This window comes from Leptosomus discolor, chromosome Z (assembly GCF_034619465.1).
Source record: "Leptosomus discolor isolate bLepDis1 chromosome Z, bLepDis1.hap2, whole genome shotgun sequence".
NCBI classification, from domain to species: domain Eukaryota; kingdom Metazoa; phylum Chordata; class Aves; order Leptosomiformes; family Leptosomidae; genus Leptosomus; species Leptosomus discolor.
Window position 1 is genome coordinate 30,632,883 of NC_141419.1, and position 17,133 is coordinate 30,650,015.

At 61.2% G+C, this 17,133-nt stretch overlaps 2 protein-coding genes across 2 annotated transcripts; both read left to right on the forward strand.

Annotated features, from left to right (window-relative positions):
• Positions 1-2,443: 2,443 nt before the first annotated feature.
• On the forward strand, positions 2,444-7,005 carry LOC147413256 (uncharacterized). The gene is made up of 12 exons (XM_086480070.1): positions 2,444-2,513; positions 2,977-3,038; positions 3,196-3,349; positions 3,738-3,994; positions 4,302-4,387; positions 4,860-4,954; positions 5,061-5,166; positions 5,426-5,537; positions 5,689-5,826; positions 6,191-6,366; positions 6,616-6,712; positions 6,772-7,005. The coding sequence occupies exons 1-12, from the start codon at positions 2,444-2,446 to the stop codon at positions 7,003-7,005; spliced, it is 1,587 nt and encodes a 528-aa protein (XP_086336196.1).
• A 745-nt stretch (positions 7,006-7,750) lies between these two features.
• Positions 7,751-14,062, forward strand: LOC147413257 (uncharacterized). The gene is made up of 15 exons (XM_086480072.1): positions 7,751-7,820; positions 8,284-8,345; positions 8,503-8,656; positions 9,045-9,301; positions 9,609-9,694; positions 10,167-10,261; positions 10,368-10,473; positions 10,736-10,847; positions 10,999-11,136; positions 11,501-11,676; positions 11,926-12,022; positions 12,082-12,232; positions 12,367-12,439; positions 13,706-13,838; positions 13,913-14,062. Exons 1-15 carry the CDS (start codon positions 7,751-7,753, stop codon positions 14,060-14,062), a joined length of 1,860 nt encoding a protein of 619 aa, XP_086336198.1.
• The last annotated feature ends 3,071 nt before the right edge of the window (positions 14,063-17,133 follow it).

Here is a 17,133-nt window from a genome sequence, read left to right on the forward strand (position 1 = left end):
CATGTGCTCCTCCTGCCGAACCGGCTGGTGGTGCCGGAGCCGGGGGGAAGGCTGCATGCCCGTCCTGGAGCAACAGGCTCAGACTGGGCTCCCACAAGCTCAGCCTGTGTTGCCTCTTTAGATTCCTGCCAGTAATCCAGCAGAAGTCCCAGGAGAAGCCGACAGAGCTCAGCAAACCTCCAGCTCGGCCGCACTTGCGGCTCCCTGCGTCTGTTCTGCAGCCCTCAGGAACGGTACGCCCTAGGGATTTGCCAGCCCCGTGTCACATTTTGGGCTCTGGGCCGGGGCACAAGGGGCAGCAGGACCTGCCCATCGTCCCAGCCCCCCTGCCCTGCCCAAGCCCAAGGAGACTAACGCTGCGTGTGGTGTGTGTGTGGCCTCCAGAGAACGAGCTCCCTCCACACTGAGAGGGAAGAAAACCAGCTCCGGCTGCACATGGCATTCAAGCGCCAAGAGGTGGAAGCAGAAGTGTGGCGCCAGTACCATGCCAGCAGAACTGGGCAGAAGGTGGAGCTAGGCCAGGTACGGCATGCACTTCACAGCCCCCTGGAAAAGGGTGTTTCTCCTTCCCCATCCCCTGGGAGGGCTGCAGGGAAGGTCTCCCGGCAGCGCTGTGGCCAACTGGCCAGGCAGGGGTCTTCCGTCTGCCTGCTGCCCTGCACATTGCCCTGCAGGAGGAGCTGTTCCTAGGGCCCCAGGCCAAAGCGTGCAGTTGGCGGTGGCATGAGCGGTCTGTTTCGTGCCCAGACCTCTCTTTGGGGGGGTCAGCACCGCTGCCTTGAAGACTAAGCCAAGCCTGCGCAAGCCGCTCGCCTCGGCTGAAGCCTTGCGAGCAGCCCCAGCCACTGGTGGCACTGCTTTAGGAGAGGCTCTTCTGCCTTTGCAGAGCCGTTGCCGCTACCTGTTTGAGGACCCCGATCGCCCTCCCCACCTCCTGAGAAAGGCCTATGCCGAGCAGCTGAGGGAGAGACTAAAGGAGAAGGAGACATGCCAAAGCACTGCAAGGCAGAGAGACACAGAGGGGCGGGCAGAGCTGCACCACCTGGAGACCGCACTGGAAGTGTAAGTGTGTGCTGGCTCCTGCAGAGGCCGGGCAAAGCCTTGGGCGGCTCCCACCACTGGAGGTGTCTGGGCTGAAGACGGAAGGCTGGCTCAGCCGGCTGGGTTCTGCCTTCCCAAAGCAGGCAGGCGGTGCTTGCCCTCCCCACGCCGTGACTCCCGGGTGCCCGGCCCTCAGCTCTGATGCCTGATGTGTCGGAGGCTCAGCCCGGCCCGGCTTCACGCCCGGCTGATCTGCACTCTTCACTGCAGACAGGCTGGGGCGCAACGGCCCACGAGACACGGCCCAGAGCAGCGGCCTGGGCTCAGCAGCACCTGCGAGAAGTACTGGCCCGAGCCAGGCTTTGGGGTGCCGTGGGCCCTTCTCCTTGGCCACGGAGCTGAGGCCCTTTCTTCTGTGTCCTTTAGCAAGGGGGAGAAGATGAGGCTGTTGGAGCGCCCTGGGAAGGCCCAGCGACCGCCAGCCGCACGAGGAAGCTGCAAGCAGCCCCGGAGAGCCCAGCGGCAGGGGCCTTAGGCATCACAGCAGACGCCCTTCTCAACGGGAGAGCCGTCAGCAGCGGGTGGCAGGGCCGAGGAGTGCCTCTGCAGACGGGAACCCGCCAAATAAAGGCTGCTGGTGCCTGTGCCCAGCCAGAGTGACCACGCTGCTCCCCGCTTTGATTCAAGCCATCCATTCCTGTGCACGTGCAGGTTTGTATGTGCCGTCTTTGCTGAGTGAAATAAATCACAAACGACTCGGCAGCTCCAGCGCACCGACAGCAACGTGAGCCGGATCCTGGCCTTGCTCACGCGTCACTCACGGATTCGGCAGCAAAGTGCCAATTGCAGATTCTTTGTGACTGCCTGTGATGTGTGATGTCACAACGGGCTGTCCACCCCCGTGGCGCTCACACCTCCGCACACACGTCTGGGGCTAGCGCAGCACCACTTTCAACTTCCAGTGTTTACCAGTCACCAAGTCTTGGCCGTGTCTTCCCTTCAACATCTATGTGAGGACATTTCCTTGCACTTCACTTTCTCCAGCCTCCCACCAAACTAAACAGCCCTAATTACTTTCTTCCCCCCTGGGGACAAAGGTGGGTGGGGCCGCGAGGTGGCCTGTGACGTCACAGTGGGACACCCGCACCACAGCAACAACTCTCTCTCCCCACCGTGCCCCCGGCCACACTCCCGGCAACGCCCGGGCAACACCGGGGGGCTGCTCTCGCCAGCGCTCTGCTCCGCAGGAGCTGCCCTGCTGCCAGGAGGCGAGGGGAGGCCGCGGGAGAGCGCTGGAGGCCGGCACGCTTGCGGAAGTGGCAAGGAGGAGGAGGAGAGGAGCAGAGGGGTTTTAGGACAAGCACTTCTTTCCCAGCGGCTGCAGTGCAGGGAGAGGAAGAGGATGACGTACCTGCTCTTTAACCCCCTGGGGCCCAACGACCTCCTAACCCTCAAGGAGCTCACCACCAGCGGTAAGGCCCTGGAGGGAGGGCCCTTGCAGGAGCTCTGTCAGAGCCAAGATGAAGTGGAGACGAGCTGTGGAAAACCTGAGGCTGGGGCTGTGGTGGTGGTCTTCTGGAGGGGACTGGCGGCTGCAAGAAGAGCCCTGCCTGATGGTGCCCTGGGGCTCGAGGGCGGCTTTGGTAGCCCAGGCCTCTTAACCGCTGCCCGTGTCAAAGGGCGGGATCCCCTTCCCCAAAACACTCCTGATGCCTGCCTTTCCTTCCCAGGCTTGTCCTGGGCACAGGATGGGCTTTGTGGAGGCTGGGGGCGGTCCAGAACGCAGCTGGGCAGCCCCGGCGGTGCGAGTGTTTGCTCAGGGCAAGGGGGCGCTTGAGTGCACTCCACTGTCGCCTCTGTGGGGAGGGGAGGGGGGTGCCGGGCGGCTGGCCATTGCCGACTCAGAGCACGGCATGCCTTTCCTTTGCTTTCCAGAAATCTGCAGAGTCTGGGCTACCACGTCTCTGTACATCTGGAGACAGCTCTTGCAGAAGAGGGTGAGCAAACGAACCTCCTGCCCGTGCTCCATCCTGCCCCCTGGGGCATCCGGAGCGGGTCACAAAGCGCCATCCCCGGGGCCATGCCAGTCATCTGGCAGCCTTCCCGCCTCTGCGCAGCCCTGACAACGCTCCCTCCTCCTGCTTGCATTTTCAGGCGGTGGACATCGGAATTGGGACATTTGCCCTTGTGCCAGCCTGCGCCACGGTGGGAGAGGACCAGGTTTTGCCTGTTGAGAGACCCGTGTTCCAGCCGTGCAGGTTTCTGAAGAACTTTTACAAGCTCAAGTGTACCAAGACCGAAATTCCTGGTAAGACGACAGGTGCATCCCCTGCACAGCCCTTGCATTTGCCTTGGTGCCGACATCTCTGTGACATGGCCGAGCAAAGGCTCTTGCGACCTGGAGAGCGATGAGCGGGGGAGCGGGGGCACATGGTCGTCCACCCAGCACCTTGACCCTCCCTGGGGAGCCAGCCTCATCTCCCCAGCTCACCCTATGCTCCAGCTGGTTGCTGGCAGCAGGAGGCAAAGCTTCTCTTTGCCTCCTCCTGACCATCAGGTCCTTTCTGGACACGCGGCTGAAGCCAAAATGGCCTCTGGCAGAGCGCTGCCTGAGTGCTGGCCACTGACGGCACCTAGTCTGGGAGTCGGCTGAACTGCGGTGGCAGTGACTTGGTTGCTTTGCGCTTGTTTCCTAGACGTGACACCACTTGTTCAGCTCGACTTTGAGGAGATTGCTGCAGACATCCACTTCCAACAAAAAATCGTGGAGCGGTGCATACATGAGACCCTGCTTTTCTTCGCTGGGGCCCTCCGAGACAACAAGGAGGTGGAATTTTCCTTCAAGGGCATTGGCATCCTTGCTGTGCGAAGAAAAGTGGTCAGCATGACCTTCTTTGATGACTGCCTCCTGGAGCTGGATACGACAGGGAACATGCTGGCAGCTCTTCTCGGGGTGAGCTTGTCATTTCTCCGGGGCTGCTCCTCTTGGCTCCATGGCAATGCTGTCAAAGCTCTCCCCAGCCCCTTTCTCTTGCCTGCCGTCGTCACCTGCCGCGGCCCCTGGCCTAGACACCTGCTCCATGAGCTAGGCCAAGGCTCGGTAGCACCTCAGCCCCTTTGAGGCAGGGGCTAATGACGTCAAGGGAGAAGGCGGCGTGCGGCTTTCTGAGAGGCAGCCTTTGCGTCTTTGAGCAGCAAGAGGGTTTACCGCCTTTCTACGTGCCCTGGGCATCTGCTGATGTGTCCCTGTCCCCTTGCAGGACCGCAAGATGATGAGTATTGTGGCCTTCGCGGGCAAAGACAATTTTAGCCGGATCAGTCAAGACGGGGTCATCACGCTGCCAAGGTGAGCAGGGTGGCTTCTGCAGCCCCTGGCTGGTCGAGGCAGCAGCAGCTGCTCAGCCCCTGCTGTGGAGGTACCCTCTTGCCAAGGCCCCTCTCCTGCTGGGCTTAGGCAAGCGCATCTCCTTCCCCGGAGAGCTTCCCTGTCTGCCCGCTGCTCGTTCCTGCCCAGCTTGGAGAGTGCAGGTGAAGCAGCCAGTCTGCTCCTGATGGGCCCTGAGAGAGTGAGAGAGGCAGGAGGGTTTGCAGGGGCAGCAAGGAGGGCGTGTGCTGCCCTCATCAGCTTTCTGGCAGGAAGGCCAGGCAAGCACCGTCAGAAGCTGAGGGAGGCCGTGGGGCCCCTCCGGTCCCACAGAGAGCTGTGTCCTCCAAGAACTTGGCAGTGGCTCCCAAAGATGCCTGCCAGAAGCTTATGAGCATCACCTCCCAGGGAAGCGCGGTGCCCTTTTGCCTAGCTGGTGCCTTCTTGTTTCCAGGTTTGCACTTGAGACCCCCAACTCAGCATCGGGCCCTGGCATTTCTGTGAAGCCCAGGACAGAGTTGGCGCCTGGGGGCAGGGGTGCCCGCAGAGGTAATGTCCCAGCTGAGGAGTGCTGGCAGGGGGCTGTGGGCGCTCCTCTCTGGCCCACAGGCTCCCAAAGACACTGTTGTGCCCTCCTCTTGTCTCCTGCTTGCAGTGAGTGTGCTGGATCCGGTGTCCCTGGCTCAGAGGAGGGTTTCTGCATTCAGACAGCTGGCAAAGGAAGGCGAGCGGGCTAAAGCCAAGGAAGCTGGCCGAGCCAGGTGAGCCTGCTGGCGGAGCAGTGTGGTGGGGGGGCGCAGGGGCACCCGGTGCCCTTGTTGTAGTATGCGCGAGCGGCGTCCATTGGCCGGGGTTTCTGTGCTGATGCCGAAAGGCCCCGGAGACCTTGTGCTGCCGGACATGTGCTCCTCCTGCCGAACCGGCTGGTGGTGCCGGAGCCGGGGGGAAGGCTGCATGCCCGTCCTGGAGCAACAGGCTCAGACTGGGCTCCCACAAGCTCAGCCTGTGTTGCCTCTTTAGATTCCTGCCAGTAATCCAGCAGAAGTCCCAGGAGAAGCCGACAGAGCTCAGCAAACCTCCAGCTCGGCCGCACTTGCGGCTCCCTGCGTCTGTTCTGCAGCCCTCAGGAACGGTACGCCCTAGGGATTTGCCAGCCCCGTGTCACATTTTGGGCTCTGGGCCGGGGCACAAGGGGCAGCAGGACCTGCCCATCGTCCCAGCCCCCCTGCCCTGCCCAAGCCCAAGGAGACTAACGCTGCGTGTGGTGTGTGTGTGGCCTCCAGAGAACGAGCTCCCTCCACACTGAGAGGGAAGAAAACCAGCTCCGGCTGCACATGGCATTCAAGCGCCAAGAGGTGGAAGCAGAAGTGTGGCGCCAGTACCAGGCCAGCAGAACTGGGCAGAAGGTGGAGCTAGGCCAGGTACGGCATGCACTTCACAGCCCCCTGGAAAAGGGTGTTTCTCCTTCCCCATCCCCTGGGAGGGCTGCAGGGAAGGTCTCCCGGCAGCGCTGTGGCCAACTGGCCAGGCAGGGGTCTTCCGTCTGCCTGCTGCCCTGCACATTGCCCTGCAGGAGGAGCTGTTCCTAGGGCCCCAGGCCAAAGCGTGCAGTTGGCGGTGGCATGAGCGGTCTGTTTCGTGCCCAGACCTCTCTTTGGGGGGGTCAGCACCGCTGCCTTGAAGACTAAGCCAAGCCTGCGCAAGCCGCTCGCCTCGGCTGAAGCCTTGCGAGCAGCCCCAGCCACTGGTGGCACTGCTTTAGGAGAGGCTCTTCTGCCTTTGCAGAGCCGTTGCCGCTACCTGTTTGAGGACCCCGATCGCCCTCCCCACCTCCTGAGAAAGGCCTATGCCGAGCAGCTGAGGGAGAGGCTAAAGGAGAAGGAGACATGCCAAAGCACTGCAAGGCAGAGAGACACAGAGGGGCGGGCAGAGCTGCACCACCTGGAGACCGCACTGGAAGTGTAAGTGTGTGCTGGCTCCTGCAGAGGCCGGGCAAAGCCTTGGGCGGCTCCCACCACTGGAGGTGTCTGGGCTGAAGACGGAAGGCTGGCTCAGCCGGCTGGGTTCTGCCTTCCCAAAGCAGGCAGGCGGTGCTTGCCCTCCCCACGCCGTGACTCCCGGGTGCCCGGCCCTCAGCTCTGATGCCTGATGTGTCGGAGGCTCAGCCCGGCCCGGCTTCACGCCCGGCTGATCTGCACTCTTCACTGCAGACAGGCTGGGGCGCAACGGCCCACGAGACACGGCCCAGAGCAGCGGCCTGGGCTCAGCAGCACCTGCGAGAAGTACTGGCCCGAGCCAGGCTTTGGGGTGCCGTGGGCCCTTCTCCTTGGCCACGGAGCTGAGGCCCTTTCTTCTGTGTCCTTTAGCAAGGGGGAGAAGATGAGGCTGTTGGAGCGCCCTGGGAAGGCCCAGCGACCGCCAGCCGCACGAGGAAGCTGCAAGCAGCCCCGGAGAGCCCAGCGGCAGGGGCCTTAGGCATCACAGCAGATGCCCTTCTCAACGGGAGAGCCGTCAGCAGCGGGTGGCAGGGCCGAGGAGTGCCTCTGCAGACGGGAACCCGCCAAATAAAGGCTGCTGGTGCCTGTGCCCAGCCAGAGTGACCACGCTGCTCCCCGCTTTGATTCAAGCCATCCATTCCTGTGCACGTGCAGGTTTGTATGTGCCGTCTTTGCTGAGTGAAATAAATCACAAACGACTCGGCAGCTCCAGCGCACCGACAGCAACGTGAGCCGGATCCTGGCCTTGCTCACGCGTCACTCACGGATTCGGCAGCAAAGTGCCAATTGCAGATTCTTTGTGACTGCCTGTGATGTGTGATGTCACAACGGGCTGTCCACCCCCGTGGCGCTCACACCTCCGCACACACGTCTGGGGCTAGCGCAGCACCACTTTCAACTTCCAGTGTTTCATACCAGTCACCAAGTCTTGGCCGTGTCCTCCCTTCAACATCTATGTGAGGACATTTCCTTGCACTTCACTTTCTCCAGCCTCCCACCAAACTAAACAGCCCTAATTACTTTCTTCCCCCCTGGGGACAAAGGTGGGTGGGGCCGCGAGGTGGCCTGTGACGTCACAGTGGGACACCCGCACCACAGCAACAACTCTCTCTCCCCACCGTGCCCCCGGCCACACTCCCGGCAACGCCCGGGCAACACCGGGGGGCTGCTCTCGCCAGCGCTCTGCTCCGCAGGAGCTGCCCTGCTGCCAGGAGGCGAGGGGAGGCCGCGGGAGAGCGCTGGAGGCCGGCACGCTTGCGGAAGTGGCAAGGAGGAGGAGGAGAGGAGCAGAGGGGTTTTAGGACAAGCACTTCTTTCCCAGCGGCTGCAGTGCAGGGAGAGGAAGAGGATGACGTACCTGCTCTTTAACCCCCTGGGGCCCAACGACCTCCCAACCCTCAAGGAGCTCACCACCAGTGGTAAGGCCCTGGAGGGAGGGCCCTTGCAGGAGCTCTGTCAGAGCCAAGATGAAGTGGAGATGAGCTGTGGAAAACCTGAGGCTGGGGCTGTGGTGGTGGTCTTCTGGAGGGGACTGGCGGCTGCAAGAAGAGCCCTGCCTGATGGTGCCCTGGGGCTCGAGGGCGGCTTTGGTAGCCCAGGCCTCTTAACCGCTGCCCGTGTCAAAGGGCGGGATCCCCTTCCCCAAAACACTCCTGATGCCTGCCTTTCCTTCCCAGGCTTGTCCTGGGCACAGGATGGGCTTTGTGGAGGCTGGGGGCGGTCCAGAACGCAGCTGGGCAGCCCCGGCGGTGCGAGTGTTTGCTCAGGGCAAGGGGGCGCTTGAGTGCACTCCACTGTCGCCTCTGTGGGGAGGGGAGGGGGGTGCCGGGCGGCTGGCCATTGCCGACTCAGAGCACGGCATGCCTTTCCTTTGCTTTCCAGAAATCTGCAGAGTCTGGGCTACCACGTCTCTGTACATCTGGAGACAGCTCTTGCAGAAGAGGGTGAGCAAACGAACCTCCTGCCCGTGCTCCATCCTGCCCCCTGGGGCATCCGGAGCGGGTCACAAAGCGCCATCCCCGGGGCCATGCCAGTCATCTGGCAGCCTTCCCGCCTCTGCGCAGCCCTGACAACGCTCCCTCCTCCTGCTTGCATTTTCAGGCGGTGGACATCGGAATTGGGACATTTGCCCTTGTGCCAGCCTGCGCCACGGTGGGAGAGGACCAGGTTTTGCCTGTTGAGAGACCCGTGTTCCAGCCGTGCAGGTTTCTGAAGAACTTTTACAAGCTCAAGTGTACCAAGACCGAAATTCCTGGTAAGACGACAGGTGCATCCCCTGCACAGCCCTTGCATTTGCCTTGGTGCCGACATCTCTGTGACATGGCCGAGCAAAGGCTCTTGCGACCTGGAGAGCGATGAGCGGGGGAGCGGGGGCACATGGTCGTCCACCCAGCACCTTGACCCTCCCTGGGGAGCCAGCCTCATCTCCCCAGCTCACCCTATGCTCCAGCTGGTTGCTGGCAGCAGGAGGCAAAGCTTCTCTTTGCCTCCTCCTGACCATCAGGTCCTTTCTGGACACGCGGCTGAAGCCAAAATGGCCTCTGGCAGAGCGCTGCCTGAGTGCTGGCCACTGACGGCACCTAGTCTGGGAGTCGGCTGAACTGCGGTGGCAGTGACTTGGTTGCTTTGCGCTTGTTTCCTAGACGTGACACCACTTGTTCAGCTCGACTTTGAGGAGATTGCTGCAGACATCCACTTCCAACAAAAAATCGTGGAGCGGTGCATACATGAGACCCTGCTTTTCTTCGCTGGGGCCCTCCGAGACAACAAGGAGGTGGAATTTTCCTTCAAGGGCATTGGCATCCTTGCTGTGCGAAGAAAAGTGGTCAGCATGACCTTCTTTGATGACTGCCTCCTGGAGCTGGATACGACAGGGAACATGCTGGCAGCTCTTCTCGGGGTGAGCTTGTCATTTCTCCGGGGCTGCTCCTCTTGGCTCCATGGCAATGCTGTCAAAGCTCTCCCCAGCCCCTTTCTCTTGCCTGCCGTCGTCACCTGCCGCGGCCCCTGGCCTAGACACCTGCTCCATGAGCTAGGCCAAGGCTCGGTAGCACCTCAGCCCCTTTGAGGCAGGGGCTAATGACGTCAAGGGAGAAGGCGGCGTGCGGCTTTCTGAGAGGCAGCCTTTGCGTCTTTGAGCAGCAAGAGGGTTTACCGCCTTTCTACGTGCCCTGGGCATCTGCTGATGTGTCCCTGTCCCCTTGCAGGACCGCAAGATGATGAGTATTGTGGCCTTCGCGGGCAAAGACAATTTTAGCCGGATCAGTCAAGACGGGGTCATCACGCTGCCAAGGTGAGCAGGGTGGCTTCTGCAGCCCCTGGCTGGTCGAGGCAGCAGCAGCTGCTCAGCCCCTGCTGTGGAGGTACCCTCTTGCCAAGGCCCCTCTCCTGCTGGGCTTAGGCAAGTGCATCTCCTTCCCCGGAGAGCTTCCCTGTCTGCCTGCTGCTCGTTCCTGCCCAGCTTGGAGAGTGCAGGTGAAGCAGCCAGTCTGCTCCTGATGGGCCCTGAGAGAGTGAGAGAGGCAGGAGGGTTTGCAGGGGCAGCAAGGAGGGCGTGTGCTGCCCTCATCAGCTTTCTGGCAGGAAGGCCAGGCAAGCACCGTCAGAAGCTGAGGGAGGCCGTGGGGCCCCTCCGGTCCCACAGAGAGCTGTGTCCTCCAAGAACTTGGCAGTGGCTCCCAAAGATGCCTGCCAGAAGCTTATGAGCATCACCTGCCAGGGAAGCGCGGTGCCCTTTTGCCTAGCTGGTGCCTTCTTGTTTCCAGGTTTGCACTTGAGACCCCCAACTCAGCATCGGGCCCTGGCATTTCTGTGAAGCCCAGGACAGAGTTGGCGCCTGGGGGCAGGGGTGCCCACAGAGGTAATGTCCCAGCTGAGGAGTGCTGGCAGGGGGCTGTGGGCGCTCCTCTCTGGCCCACAGGCTCCCAAAGACACTGTTGTGCCCTCCTCTTGTCTCCTGCTTGCAGTGAGTGTGCTGGATCCGGTGTCCCTGGCTCAGAGGAGGGTTTCTGCATTCAGACAGCTGGCAAAGGAAGGCGAGCGGGCTAAAGCCAAGGAAGCTGGCCGAGCCAGGTGAGCCTGCTGGCGGAGCAGTGTGGTGGGGGGGCGCAGGGGCACCCGGTGCCCTTGTTGTAGTATGCGTGAGCGGCGTCCATTGGCCGGGGTTTCTGTGCTGATGCCGAAAGGCCCCGGAGACCTTGTGCTGCCGGACATGTGCTCCTCCTGCCGAACCGGCTGGTGGTGCCGGAGCTGGGGGGGGGAAGGCTGCATGCCCATCCTGGAGCAACAGGCTCAGACTGGGCTCCCACAAGCTCAGCCTGTGTTGCCTCTTTAGATTCCTGCCAGTAATCCAGCAGAAGTCCCAGGAGAAGCCGACGGAGCTCAGCAAACCTCCAGCTCGGCCGCACTTGCGGCTCCCTGCGTGTGTTCCGCAGCCCTCAGGAACGGTACGCCCTAGGGATTTGCCAGCCCCGTGTCACATTTTGGGCTCTGGGCCGGGGCACAAGGGGCAGCAGGACCTGCCCACCGTCCCAGCCCCCCTGCCTTGCCCAAGCCCAAGGAGACTAACGCTGCGTGTGGTGTGTGTGTGGCCTCTAGAGGACGAGCTCCCTCCACACTGAGAGGGAAGAAAACCAGCTCCGGCTGTACATGGCATTCAAGCGCCAAGAGGTGGAAGCAGAAGTGTGGCGCCAGTACCAGGCCAGCAGAACTGGGCAGAAGGTGGAGCTAGGCCAGGTACGGCATGCACTTCACAGCCCCCTGGAAAAGGGTGTTTCCCCTTCCCCATCCCCTGGGAGGGCTGCAGGGAAGGTCTCCCGGCAGCGCTGTGGCCAACTGGCCAGGCAGGGGTCTTCCGTCTGCCTGCTGCCCTGCACATTGCCCTGCAGGAGGAGCTGTTCCTAGGGCCCCAGGCCAAAGCGTGCAGTTGGCGGTGGCATGAGCGGTCAGTTTCGTGCCCAGACCTCTCTCTGGGGGGGTCAGCACCGCTGCCTTGAAGACTAAGCCAAGCCTGCGCAAGCCGCTCGCCTCGGCTGAAGCCTTGCGAGCAGCCCCAGCCACTGGTGGCACTGCTTTAGGAGAGGCTCTTCTGCCTTTGCAGAGCCGTTGCCGCTACCTGTTTGAGGACCCCGATCGCCCTCCCCACCTCCTGAGAAAGGCCTATGCCGAGCAGCTGAGGGAGAGGCTAAAGGAGAAGGAGACATGCCAAAGCACTGCAAGGCAGAGAGACACAGAGGGGCGGGCAGAGCTGCACCACCTGGAGACCGCACTGGAAGTGTAAGTGTGTGCTGGCTCCTGCAGAGGCCGGGCAAAGCCTTGGGCGGCTCCCACCACTGGAGGTGTCTGGGCTGAAGACGGAAGGCTGGCTCAGCCGGCTGGGTTCTGCCTTCGCAAAGCAGGCAGGCGGTGCTTGCCCTCCCCACGCCGTGACTCCCGGGTGCCCGGCCCTCAGCTCTGATGCCTGATGTGTCGGAGGCTCAGCCCGGCCCGGCTTCACGCCCGGCTGATCTGCACTCTTCACTGCAGACAGGCTGGGGCGCAACGGCCCACGAGACACGGCCCAGAGCAGCGGCCTGGGCTCAGCAGCACCTGCGAGAAGTACTGGCCCGAGCCAGGCTTTGGGGTGCCATGGGCCCTTCTCCTTGGCTACGGAGCTGAGGCCCTTTCTTCTGTGTCCTTTAGCAAGGGGGAGAAGATGAGGCTGTTGGAGCGCCCTGGGAAGGCCCAGCGACCGCCAGCCGCACGAGGAAGCTGCAAGCAGCCCCGGAGAGCCCAGCGGCAGGGGCCTTAGGCATCACAGCAGACGCCCTTCTCAACGGGAGAGCCGTCAGCAGCGGGTGGCAGGGCCGAGGAGTGCCTCTGCAGACGGGAACCCGCCAAATAAAGGCTGCTGGTGCCTGTGCCCAGCCAGAGTGACCACGCTGCTCCCCGCTTTGATTCAAGCCATCCATTCCTGTGCACGTGCAGGTTCGTATGTGCCGTCTTTGCTGAGTGAAATATATCACAAGCGACTCCGCAGCGCCAGCGCACCGACAGCAACGTGAGCCGGATCCTGGCCTTGCTCACGCGTCCCTCACGGATTCGGCAGCAAAGTGCCAGCTGCAGATTCTTTGTGACTGCCTTTGCGAGAGGCAAAATGAGAGACATGCAAGAGCAATGGAAAACTGAGTTTGTGGCTTTGCAGTTTTAGGAGTTAAAATGCACTTTAAAGAGCAAGCCAAGTCATCTTTTTTCACCTGCTACTGAGGAGACCTATGTAGAAGTTGAAAAGAATATGATGAACCAGGACTCAGTCATCCCTGCTTTATAATCTGCTTTAGAACTAGACCGGGTCAGGGCTGAGGTGACAGACGAAAGAAAGCGTGAAAGCGCTAGCCACCTGCATGGTTTTCACTTTAATTGGGACCCAGAGGCCGTACCACATTGCCAGGTAGAGATGGATTATCTTGAAGGACGGGTTTAGGTATTGCAGCTACTCCCATTTCACTTCAGGTGATGTACCGGTTTAAGTGCATTGCTGGTTTTGGGCCCGTTGGTTTATTTTGTCCAGCTTCCACGTTGATATTCCTTCCACAAAATCCAAATCCTGCCTAGCAATGCTCAAAGCAGTTCTGTGCTTATAAACTGGATGCCCATTCTCAGCGCCAACTGACACTACATTTGCATAACTCCTTACTCTGATTTCACCAAAATATACCTAGGTAAGGTGGAGGGCTTCTTAAGAGTTCTGGGCACCTGGCAACCCCTTGGTTTCTGAAAAGGCTGTATTTGAAACAAATGCCTGGAACAGTTTCTTCCCCTGATTCTACTGGAGAAATTCTCCGCACCTCTTCATACCTCCTCTTACTAGAGGCCTTTGCTGGAAAAGCCGAGCCTTGACTGGCAGCTAACCTCATCATTAGCAGCACATCCCCAGAGCAAATTTCATTTTTGACTCTACTTCTCTGAAACAAGCTATTGTCTTAGGAAACAACGTTTGCTTGATCGCCGAGGCATTAGAGAAGGGGGAAAGTACTACAACTTTATTGCCGCCTCTGACTGGCTTTACTCTTTTCTTCCACCCCTTGTCAAACCCACGCAGTTAACACAGTTTTGGTAGCCTCAGTCCAACTCAGAGCTGCGGGCAGTAACAAAGTCGGTGAATTACTGCCTGGCCCACAAAACATCTGGCAGGCAAGCAGTCTAATGAATCAGAAAGCCTGCATCGTGGCCACTTGGTGTGACTGCCCAGTCTCCCTGCGCTGCCCTCAGGCTGGCGAGTCCTAGAAAGGTCTTGGTGCTGGATCTTTTCTGTTCCTGCTGGCAGCGACAAGTCTCCCTACCACTGCCCTGAAGAAGTACTGACGGGGCCTGACGGATCTGAGTGCTTTGCGGGGCCTGAGGGGCCTGACGGGCCCGATCGATCTGAGGGGCCCCGCAACCGCCCGCTGCTCCGACCGGTGCGGGGCACGCGTGCAGCTCGCGTCGGCCGTCCTGATTGGCTCCGGCGCGCCGGACACCTCTCGCGGTGAAGCGAAGCGGGAACAGCTCCTGGCGGCTAACGGCCGGCTGCCCACAAGATGGCGCTCGCGGGCTGAGGCGCAGGGCCCGGTGCTCGCACAGCGCTCAGAACACCATCATTCAGGTGGACAAGACCTTTAAAGGCGCCCAGGCCAACCGTTGACCTAAGGCTGCCGAGTCCACCGCCACACCCTGTCCCCGAGTGACACACCTGCATGTCTTTTAGAGACTTCCAGGGATGGTGACTCCCCCACTTCCCTGTGCAGCCTGTCCCAATGCTTGACAACCCTTTCGGGGAAGGAATTTTTCCGGGTGTCCAACCTAAACTTCCCCTGGCACAACTTGAGGCCATTTCCTCTTGTTCTATCACTTGTTACTTGGGAGAAAAGACGGCTCCCACCTCACTACAGCCTCCTTTCAGGAGTGGAGAGAGCGATAAGGTCTCCCCTCAGCCTCCTCTTCTCCAGGCTAAACAGCCCCGGTTCCCTCAGCCTCTCCTCATAAGACCTGTTCTCCAGGCCCCTCACCAGCTTCGTTGCCCTTCTCTGGACACGCTCCAGCCCCTCAACGTCCTTCTTGCAGTGAGGGGCCCAAAACTGCACACAGGATTCGGGGTGTGGCCTCACCAGCGCTAAGTCCAGAGGCACAATCACTTCCCTACTGCTGCTGGCCACCCTCTTTCTGATACAGGCCAGGGTGCTGTTGGACTTCTTAGCCACTTGGGCACACTGCCGGCTCATTTTTGTTCTCCTTCCATCATGTTCATTCTCTTTCTCCTGACTGGTCTTACTAGTTTCAACCTAGTCATTTTAAAGAAGAAGCCAGTAATCCAGCAGAAGTCCCAGGAGAAGCCGACAGAGCTCAGCAAACCTCCAGCTCGGCCGCACTTGCGGCTCCCTGCGAGTGTTCCGCAGCCCTCAGGAACGGTACGCCCTAGGGATTTGCCAGCCCCGTGTCACATTTTGGGCTCTGGGCCGGGGCACAAGGGGCAGCAGGACCTGCCCATCGTCCCAGCCCCCCTGCCCTGCCCAAGCCCAAGGAGACTAACGCTGCGTGTGGTGTGTGTGTGGCCTCCAGAGAACGAGCTCCCTCCACACTGAGAGGGAAGAAAACCAGCTCCGGCTGCACATGGCATTCAAGCGCCAAGAGGTGGAAGCAGAAGTGTGGCGCCAGTACCAGGCCAGCAGAACTGGGCAGAAGGTGGAGCTAGGCCAGGTACAGCATGCACTTCACAGCCCCCTGGAAAAGGGTGTTTCTCCTTCCCCATCCCCTGGGAGGGCTGCAGGGAAGGTCTCCCGGCAGCGCTGTGGCCAACTGGCCAGGCAGGGGTCTTCCGTCTGCCTGCTGCCTTGCAGATTGCCCTGCAGGAGGAGCTGTTCCTAGGGCCCCAGGCCAAAGCGTGCAGTTGGCGGTGGCATGAGTGGTCAGTTTCGTGCCCAGACCTCTCTCTGGGGGGGTCAGCACCGCTGCCTTGAAGACTAAGCCAAGCCTGCGCAAGCCTCTCGCCTCGGCTGAAGCCTTGCGAGCAGCCCCAGCCACTGGTGGCACTGCTTTAGGAGAGGCTCTTCTGCCTTTGCAGAGCCGTTGCTGCTACCTGTTTGAGGACCCCGATCGCCCTCCCCACCTCCTGAGAAAGGCCTATGCCGAGCAGCTGAGGGAGAGGCTAAAGGAGAAGGAGACATGCCAAAGCACTGCAAGGCAGAGAGACACAGAGGGGCGGGCAGAGCTGCACCACCTGGAGACCGCACTGGAAATGTAAGTGTGTGCTGGCTCCTGCAGAGGCCGGGCAAAGCCTTGGGCGGCTCCCACCACTGGAGGTGTCTGGGCTGAAGACGGAAGGCTGGCTCAGCCGGCTGGGTTCTGCCTTCGCAAAGCAGGCAGGCGGTGCTTGCCCTCCCCACGCCGTGACTCCCGGGTGCCCGGCCCTCAGCTCTGATGCCTGATGTGTCGGAGGCTCAGCCCGGCCCGGCTTCACGCCCGGCTGATCTGCACTCTTCACTGCAGACAGGCTGGGGCGCAACGGCCCACGAGACACGGCCCAGAGCAGCGGCCTGGGCTCAGCAGCACCTGCGAGAAGTACTGGCCCGAGCCAGGCTTTGGGGTGCCGTGGGCCCTTCACCTTGGCCACGGCGCCGAGGCCCTTTCTTCTGTGTCCTTTAGCAAGGGGGAGAAGATGAGGCTGTTGGAGCGCCCTGGGAAGGCCCAGCGACCGCCAGCCGCACGAGGAAGCTGCAAGCAGCCCCGGAGAGCCCAGCGGCAGGGGCCTTAGGTATCACAGCAGACGCCCTTCTCAACGGGAGAGCCGTCAGCAGCGGGTGGCAGGGCCGAGGAGTGCCTCTGCAGACGGGAACCTGCCAAATAAAGGCTGCTGGTGCCTGTGCCCAGCCAGAGTGACCACGCTGCTCCCCGCTTTGATTCAAGCCATCCATTCCTGTGCACGTGCAGGTTCGTATGTGCCGTCTTTGCTGAGTGAAATAAATCACAAGCGACTCCGCAGCGCCAGCGCACCGACAGCAACGTGAGCCGGATCCTGGCCTTGCTCACGCGTCACTCACGGATTCGGCAGCAAAGTGCCAGCTGCAGATTCTTTGTGACTGCCTGTGATGTGTGATGTCACAACGGGCTGTCCACCCCCGTGGCGCTCGCACCTCCGCACACACGTCTGGGGCTAGCGCAGCACCACTTTCAACTTCCAGTGTTTCATACCAGTCACCAAGTCTTGGCCGTGTCCTCCCTTCAACATCTATGTGAGGACATTTCCTTGCACTTCACTTTCTCCAGCCTCCCACCAAACTAAACAGCCCTAACTACTTTCTTCCCCCCTGGGGACAAAGGTGGGTGGGGCCGCGAGGTGGCCTGTGACGTCACAGTGGGACACCCGCACCACAGCAACAACTCTCTCTCCCCACCGTGCCCCCGACCACACTCCCAGCGAGGCCCGGGCAACGCCACGGGGCTGCTCTCACCATCGCTCTGCTCCGCAGGAGCTGCCCTGCTGCCAGGAGGCGAGGGGAGGCCGCGGGAGAGCGCTGGAGGCCGGCACGCTTGCGGAAGTGGCAAGGAGGAGGAGGAGAGGAGCAGAGGGGTTTTAGGACAAGCACTTCTTTCCCAGCGGCTGCAGTGCAGGGAGAGGAAGAGGATGAAGTACCTGCTCTTTAACCCCTTGGGGCCCAACGACCTCCCAACCCTCAAGGAGCTCACCACCAGCGGTAAGGCCCTGGAGGGAGGGCCCTT